Source organism: Stegastes partitus, unplaced genomic scaffold (assembly GCF_000690725.1).
Source record: "Stegastes partitus isolate 25-593 unplaced genomic scaffold, Stegastes_partitus-1.0.2 Scaffold10, whole genome shotgun sequence".
Taxonomy (NCBI): domain Eukaryota; kingdom Metazoa; phylum Chordata; class Actinopteri; family Pomacentridae; genus Stegastes; species Stegastes partitus.
Genome location: NW_007577741.1, coordinates 155,544 through 164,430, shown reverse-complemented (window position 1 = coordinate 164,430; position 8,887 = coordinate 155,544). Strand labels below are relative to the sequence as shown.

Sequence of the window (8,887 nt, the reverse complement as noted above, 5' to 3'; positions counted from 1 at the left end):
GGCCACGCCCAGCAGACTCCATACCCACACGCCTCCCACCCGCAGCACCCGCAACACCCGCAGCACCCCCAGCACCCGCAGCACCTGCAGCATCCTCAGCACCCGCAGCACCCGCAGGCCCCCCAACAGCACCCGCATCCACAGCAGCCGCAGCCCCAGTACCCCCACCCGCAGCACCCGCAGCACCCGCAGCACCCTCAGCACCCGCAGCACCCTCAGCACGCCCAGCCGCCCCCGCAGCACCAACAGCACCCACGGCCCCCACAGCCCCAGCACCCTCACCAACAGCACCCCCAGCATCCTCCGCAGCACCCGCACGGACACGCCCCCCCGCAGCACCCTCACCCCCACCCTCAGCACCCGCACGGCCCCCCACAGCAAGGGCCGCACCCCCAGCATCCGCATCAGCAGCACCCTCAGCACCCGCACCACGCCCAGCATCTACGTCACCCGTCGCCCCACCATCGCGGGGGCTCGGCCCGAGGACCCCCACATGCTGGTCACCGCCCCTCTCCAGACCAGGTCAGATACCGCCCGCATTTTAAACATCTTTTAATTTGTCGCCTCAAGGTCAGATCAACACTGAGGAAATGTTGCTAAATAATGCAAAAACCAGTAAAATCACTGATTATTTCTTGTTGGAAAGTCACGACGCTCAGCTAAAAGACATCAAACAACCACAAAGAGACAAAAAAGAAAATCCAAAATGACCAAAAGTGAAATGAATTTCACACAGGACACTTTGTCAGATTCACCCATTTGTGTCGATGCATTTGAGTTTGGCGGTGGACAACCTGAGCAAGCATGACACAGACAGTCCCTGAGATCACAACCCCCCTGGAAGAGCCTTAAACTCACAATATTCAAATAAATACAGAACGAGGTCCTCACTTTACAAAATCCAGTTTAAGGTACAATAATGAACCATCTGCATCCTACAGTCCCACGATATGGGAAACAACCGGAGTTATGAAACTGAACTTTTAGAAAGGAGGTGGTTGGGGAGGAGGAGGAGGAGGAGATTTGTCGATCTGCAGAGGCTGGAGTAGCAGCGATGTGGTGAGCAGCAGAATGAATGAACGCTGCCTCAGTTATAAAGCACGCTGAGTGGGTGGGCTGGACTGAAGCAGTGAACGATGGGACAGAAATGGCCTTGTGACTGTCTGAAATAAAGCCGTATGATCAATTATCAAAAAAAAGATGATTCATAATTTCCCTTCAGTTGACTCAGTAATGAATCAAATAATTGTCAGAGCCCTATTTGGAAGTTTAAAATCTGATCACGACGCCTAAAATTATCAAAGGATTGTAACCAAGTAATGTACTGCAACTTGTCTTTGCTCCTTAGTGGACAAACTGTGTAATAGTGACACTTTAAATGCATCTTTGCAGTGTCATTGTTTTGCTCTTCACATGTTGAAATGGATGCAGATGTCTGTCGTGAGCTAAAAGTGGCCGATTATATAAGTTGTGCTGCCTGTCAGCCAGTGGACAGTCGCACACTGATTAGTTTCCAGTACAGCTGAACTTTTTAGTTGACTAATCAATATGTTGGTTGTTGAAAAACTACATTTTTTCTTCCCTATTAAAGACAGAAATCATTGTCACTTGCGGCACCAGATCTACAGTCGTCCTCTAATGTATTCATCCCCTTCCATTAAAGAAAAGGCAAAATGCACAATAATCACTCAAATAACTAGAAACTGGAAAACTTATTATTAATTAAAATTTTGTTAATTTTTGTTTTGTTGCATTAGGCCTTGCTTTTGAATTGTGGGTGAAAAGAATAATTAAAAAAAAAAACTGTCCCGGACAAATTAGAGCACTTTGCCAATGAGCAGTGAAATCCAAATACCTGTCAACAGGTGCACAAGTCTGATTGAGAGTTACAGAAAACACTTGATTGCAGTGATTTGCTGTCACAATATAAGATGCTCAGTACACGATCATCGGTTCCAGAGAATTCATGGTAACAATATAATTGCAATATACATAGGATGGTATAATATGATCAGTCAGATTTCTCTCTAATTTTATTTATTTATTGTTTCTCTTTTGGCAAATTAAATCCACTCAAAATTCAGGTGCAGGGACGTGGAGAGAGTCTGTATCCAGATAGTGAGAACCAAATAGCTCTTATCAGCATCAGAATCAGCTTTAATGGCTAAGTACAACGTAACAAGGGGTTTGGTTTCGGCTGTTGGTGTCACCCTAGAGAATAATAGAAATAGGAGAATAAAAAATAAAGTTAAATAGTAAAAATTAAATAACAAATATATACAAGAATTTACACATCTGAGCAGAAAGCATATATGTACAGTGGTGCAATTAGCATAATTACTAGCATATATTAATTATGATCATGATGTCAGTATTTCATTTTTAGATCGTAATTTTCTTTTCAATAGCGGTTTATTGCGACACCTCCTTTTCCAGCCTTTTCCAGCTCCTCTAACAACTTTAAAAACATGTTCTTTAGAGAAGATGTTTCACTTTAATATCCTCTCTGATGCTTACTCTAACTTCTGAACGCGGTTATTTTTCTGTCACGCTGCCTGAATAGAACTTAACTCCAGTTTACTTTCTTCTCTTCGTGCCTCGAACAGGATGACGAGGAGGGCATCTGGGCATAATCCTTGCTGTGACAACCAAAGCTCTAATGTTGTTTTGAGGGGTGAGCTCCATTTAAGACTTTTCCACTTTATCAGTATTCATTTTCCTGCCACAAACTTATTTTTGTCTTTTCTCACATCCAGATGATTCAGTCACTACTGGAGGAGCACAGCCACGCCATGATGTTGAAACACGACCCGACAAAACATTTATTACCTCCACTCAATCAGAACTCAGCAATGGGACCTTTTGCTTTTTTGTTTTGTTTTGTTTCCGGGGAAGAGGAGGGGGCTCTCAGGTGTGCAGGTCACGCGTGGAGACCGACAGCTGTGCAGGTAGTTTCACACGTTCACCTGGACGACAAAGAGGATTTATGAATTGGTGCATTTCTTACATTTCCCCTCCTTGCTGCTGCTCTGCTCCAGGTGATGTGGGACCTCTACTTGGTGTGAAAACTCCACTACCTTCACGCACGATTACAGCCACGCCGCCCAAGTGGAAGGAAAGAGACGGATATTGATGTCGATGGAGAGACAGGTGTTCTGTGTGTCAGATCGTGGCTCGGACAGCCCCCCCCCGCGTCGGAGGTCTCACAGAGGTCACCTCACCTGTCCGTCACCTGCCGAGCGATCCGCCCATTCAGGCCGACGACGCCCTCTTGGTCCTCCCAGCAGAAGATCGTCGTCTGCCAGCCCAGTATTTTCTACTTCATCCCTCTTTCCTTTGACATGTTCAAGATCATGGTTGCCTCGCTGACTGTTTCACCGGCCTGACTGACTGACTGACTGACTCCTCTGGCTCTGGTTGGCTCCTCCGCCTGACTCTGTCACGGTTCCTCGATCCTCACTGCCCGTCTGACCCATCTGGTGACATCTGACCCCTCTACCCGGCTATCACGACCCCCTCCAAGCGTGCAGAGCCTCTTCTGTTGTTCGAATCATCTGATTGTGTCGATGAGCTAGATCTACTCTTTGTGGCACACAGTGACCTCTTTTTTTACCTTCGTACATGCCTCACCCGCCGCCCATTTCTAGAGTGTTCAGCATTTCCAAGCGTGATGTTGTGACCCTTTACTAGCATGTTCCACACACACCAGATTTGAGCGACTTTAGGTTTTTCTTGTTGGCGAACGGAAGAGCTTTGAGCTGACTGATAGTACGCCTTGAGCCTTGCCTGCAGCATCGAGGGCTTCCTTGGCTGCATGAGCAGGGCCCTCCGGTCCTTGGGCTTGTTTGAGCCTTAAGGCTGTGGCTGTCATCCACGTTTCTCTTCATGTTACCTCATTTTAATCAGAAGTAGACAAAAAAAGAATTTAATCTATGCAGATGTCAACATAGAGTGAGTACATGTTTTATTTCCCATCCTCGCCTCAATCAAATCAAACTGTAATTAACCATCCAATCAGAGCGGCCAAGAGAGGGTCAGAGAACACTCATCGGATTCTTTTGATTTTCTGAGACTATGCACCTATGCACCTCCTCTGTGTTGCAGGAATCTTTACTAATGGTGCTTCTGCTGGTGCTCAAACTAAATGGTGTCAGAAGACGTGGTCAAGAGCATCTTTTAGTCCTTTTACAGTAGAGGGGACTCGACCCCACAATGGGCTTCATAAACAACAGTGAAACACTGCTTTGTACATACGATTTGAAAACAGGGGGGCTTTGTGGGCAGCGATCACGCCGACTCCCACACACACAGACATACTGCTACTACGAGCATCGGTGTAGACTACAGAGTGAAGACAGTGTCCGGTAGATGTTCTCCTTGCAGGTCTATTTGTACCACTGACACCCCCAGTCCCTGCCCTACAGTATGCCCCTGCTCCCCTCTTCCTTGTACTCTTCCAGCAGTAGTCTGTGTGACCTCCCCCGAACATAGTGACTTGTTTTCTCCTTCTCAACAAGGTGGCCTGTGCCTCGTAAAAACTGTACACATATGATAGATATGCATATATTATACATATAGAGAGAAATCTATAGAGTGTGTCTATACGTGGTCAGAAAATCGTTTCAAACTGACAAGATACTATATATGTTTTTTTTCTTCATGGTTATTTTTCTAACTGGCTGGAGGTCAGAGAGATGTCTTATTCAGAGCGTTGAGTGGTGTGATTTTCCTCTGATTTGTACTTTGTGAGAAAAAAAAACAAAAAAAAAAACACACAAAACCCCGCAGCAGAGCTAACATTCCCTGTCTGAAATCACAGGACAGCCCAAAAGAACAAATAAGAGCTTTAGAGCAGTTTATGGGAAATAAAGAAGAGTATCCAAATCTATCTAGAAGTCTAGAACAGATGACGTTATTACATTCCTTTCTTAATGTGAAAACAACTCAGTTGAAGACCACTTGGCCTGTGGTAACAACTTTAAACAACTTTTTTTTTTCTTCTTCTTGTTTCGTTTTGGATTTTTGCAGCTCACACAGGTAGCAATGAGATTATGTCTGCTGCTCCCAGCAGTCAGAAGCTTGCACTTGTGAGAGTGAGGACTATCACGATTAACATCCAAGTGGAGGTTTGAGTGACTCTGTCTGGATGCATTTCTTTCGCGTGTTTGTCGTCGTTGTCGTCTCGTAAACAGAAGTGGTGATGTACGTGACCGTGACAGCTAACTAAGTAGAAAAAAAAAACCCAACACACATTGTTACAGTATAGTGGAAAAATGAAGTAGACTGTTACTATTCCCACTTCCTCTCCCCTCATGGTGCCTGTGTGTCTCTCTCCCGTGTATGGCCAAGTGTTGGTTGTTGTATATAAACGTCTTTCCGTCCGCCCATCTTCCACGAACCCAGGTGATCCGTGCATCATCTTTGTCTGCTTCCCGCGTGAACCTTTACAGCTCCTGTCACTGACCAAGAATTAAGAGATTGTGTTGCTGTTTGTGTTTACAATTGTTAAGATAAAAGGTCCTGATTTGGATTTTTCTTTTCTTTTCTTTTCTTTTCTTTTTTTTAAAAAAAGGGAAGACAATGCAAACAGACAGAGGAGCAAAAATCCTGTCACTTCACCATCAGGGGGGATGGAGTATGAATCCTCCATTTTCAGGTCCTTATCTACTGAATACTTGAAGTAGGGAGTTCTCCTACCATGACATAGCGTATATGATTTACATGGTAGACAACATGGAACATTTTAATTGTGCCCATGCATGCTGATTTTTACATTATGTGCCAACTGAAAGTGATGATGTAAGGATAATCTCCTGTTCTCTATGCAGAGCGATTTCTCTACCGTTGTGTCAAAAAAAAACAAGGTTTAGGAGACACGGAGGCTTAGAGGCTGGGGCTGGTTTCCTGGGTTTAGACTAAAGACTAATCCTGGTTGTGACATCGCACTCGGTGTGCGGTGAGTCCAGAAGGCGAGGCTTCATCTGATCTGTGCCTAGAAGCAGCTGTGTAGAAAGACTTGAAAAGCCTGTAGATTCACCAGTAATTTTCAAAAAGGCCTTCGAAAAAAACGTATGAAAAGCCTAACATACATTTTCACTTTATTGTTGTAAACAGGTTGTTTTTTTTTATTTTACTGTATGTCGCTGAAAACTTTGGATCAAACAAATCACTGTGACCAATGCCAGAAACCTTTTCTTTTGTTTGTTTGACAGAACAAATATTGCGTTTACTTTTTTATTATTCATTTTTGTATTTAAGTTAGCTTTATTTTTTCTATTGTTTCAGCTTATTGAATATGCCAGTTTGAGACTGTACTATTTGTATAAGTAAATGTTTTGAGCTGTACAGTAAAGACCTAGGATCAAATTAAATGTGTGTCCAGCATGCTGAATGATTATTTGTGTGAACGTGAGCTAATCTCCCATGAAGCGTCATTCCTCATCCATTACTTGCATCTGCATCGTGCATTGTGACGGTGTGATGTTGTGTTTGAGAGTGATGTGTGTCTCACTTACTGTGTCCCCTTAGTAGACAGCCTGTGCAGTTTTGTGAGAGTGCAGCATGTTTTTTGGGGTTGCTGGTGTAAATGTGTTCAGAAAAGAGAGATATATGTGTGAGTGTGTGTGTGTGCATAACTGCATTTATTGTTTAATGAGAGTGTGCGAGTGTGTGTGTGTGTGTGTGTGTGTCTGTGTTATGAATGCACAAGAGAAAAATCTATTTAAAAAACTTTATCAGAGAGAGTCCCTTGAGAAAAAACAAAAAAACCCAGTGCGACTGAGTACGTTTTGAATGAAGCATGGATACTCTGTAATGTTTTTTGTTTTTTAAACAATAGGAGGCTGTCCTCAGTGCCCCTGTTTGCTATTGTATGTGCTGTATCAGAATATTACTATTGAGTGTTGGCCAGCTTGTTTATATCCATCAAATAAAGGTGACTTTCTTTCCGTCTTTGTTTGTGATTTTTCTACTTAAATCAGTTTCTTTTAACACAAACATGGTTGACTTAACTGATGCTTGGTTGTCTACCTATTCTGAGTCCTGGATTTCAACATTCACTAATTAAGCTTTATACCCTGGATGTGAACATGTAGAACATTAGCAGCGTTTCCTCCATTACAGCTTTAGTACAAATACTGTGCATGAGGCTGTGCTACGTGGCTTATGAACATATACTTGTACATAAATAATGTTTCAAATGGCAGATACTCATACACATTACACACACAAATTACGAAAAGTATGAAACAATCACGACCCTTTATTTAAGTCTACACACAAATAACAGTGGCATTTTTAAGCAGGAAGATAGTGGGGCTACTAAATGCTTCGGACAGATGCCGTTCAATCCATTTCCCCCTTAATGTGGGTGGTTATGTTCTGAAAAATGAGCCCATTTTCCTGTGTCTTGATGTCTCCTATGGCGTGGTGAGAGAGCCACATTACAAATATAAATCAGTAAAAGAATATTAAAATAAAACTGGAAATAAAAAGAAGAATAATTTTTAAAAATAAATAATGTGGCAATATAAAGCAATATTAATTAAAAATGAATCCATGGAAGAAAAGGTTAAAAGTAGAAATAAAAAGAAAAATAATAAAATAATACAAATTAAAATATTTTTTTTATTTTCTTTTTTTTAAATATTTGTTTTATTATTATTGTTATCATTTTTTTAAAATAAAGTCGCTATATGCGCACAACTGCATTCCTACTGCAGACATTTTTCTGCGTATACTTCCTTTGCTTTTAAAGCGGCATTATAAAAAAATAAATTTAAAAAATCATAATAAAATGAAAAAATAAGAAAAAAATAGATTTAAAATTTTCAAATAATAAATAAATAAAATGTTTAAAAATATACTATTATTATTTTATTTATGTGTCTTTATATTTGTACTTTTATTAGCCTTTTCTTTGATGGATTCATTTTTGATTAGCATTGCTTTATATTGCCACATTATTGATTTTTTAAAAATTTCATTTATTCTTCTTTTTATTTCCACTTTTATTTTATTACTCTTTTATTGATTTATTTTTGTAATTTGGCGCTCTCACTACTCCATAGCCTCATGCTGCTTTCTAAAACCTTATTACATACAAATACACAGAATTCCTCTATCAGCTCATTTGAATGTAAATCAGATGCATTTATTAGGACGATATCATCTCTGTAAAACTCCATTTTCTGTGTTCCTACAGCAATCTACATGGATTAAACAGTCACAATATGAAGATGACAAACTTGCAGCAGGAGGTGTCCCATCCATAGTGTTAATGATTTTGCTTTTGTAATTGTAGTCTAAGGGAACGACGCTTTTTGGGATCCAGGGGATTCTTTTCACTGTAACACCACATGTGGCCACTTCAAGGGAGAAAGAAGCTAACCTGCCTGTTCTATGGACCCAAAAATGAAGAAAAGTTTCTGAACGTGGTACCAGTTCTCCTTTAATTTCCCTCTTTGGCCATTAACTAAACTCCTAAAACCTTATTTCCATGTATCAAAATGACATATTCAGGGGTTTTTTTTATTCTCTTCATGCCTTCAAATGGTTTAGATTTAACTCCACACTGTGGCTTTCTGCCTCCACGACTCCACCACTCACTGCAGCTCGGGCACACCAGCTCACCTGCAACTCTGCTCAGACACTGTACTTTACGATAGCAAGGACAGGTTGTAATATTAGAGTAATTTAGCTGTACGAGCTCAAGCCAAAGAAGAAAATTAATTGTAGCTGCACGGGTCTAACAAAAAAGGCCACGCTTCATACTGATGTCAACGGAGGTTTATTCTTAATTCTTCTCTTCGGCAAACACCGCGTAACACCGTGAAAACTAGACACAATAAACAAATGCACATTAAAAAACAGACATTTGTGGATCTTT

General features: G+C 41.5%; 2 protein-coding genes across 2 annotated transcripts in view; one reads left to right on the top strand and one right to left on the bottom strand.

Moving 5' to 3' along the window:
* The window catches only part of erc2 (ELKS/RAB6-interacting/CAST family member 2), a 35,431-nt gene extending 32,619 nt beyond the window's left edge, over positions 1–2,812 (top strand). Inside the window, exons 14-16 of the mRNA XM_008286327.1 lie at positions 1–522; positions 2,607–2,674; positions 2,757–2,812. Of these exons, the coding sequence (XP_008284549.1) occupies positions 1–522; positions 2,607–2,633 (549 nt within the window). The 3' untranslated portion in view covers positions 2,634–2,674; positions 2,757–2,812. The remainder of the gene's footprint in view (positions 523–2,606; positions 2,675–2,756) is intronic.
* Positions 2,813–8,765: 5,953 nt separating this feature from the next.
* creld1a (cysteine-rich with EGF-like domains 1a) overlaps positions 8,766–8,887 on the bottom strand; it is a 5,745-nt gene continuing 5,623 nt past the window's right edge. The window contains exon 7 of the transcript XR_520323.1: positions 8,766–8,836. The gene's annotated coding sequence lies outside the window, so the exon portion shown is untranslated. The remainder of the gene's footprint in view (positions 8,837–8,887) is intronic.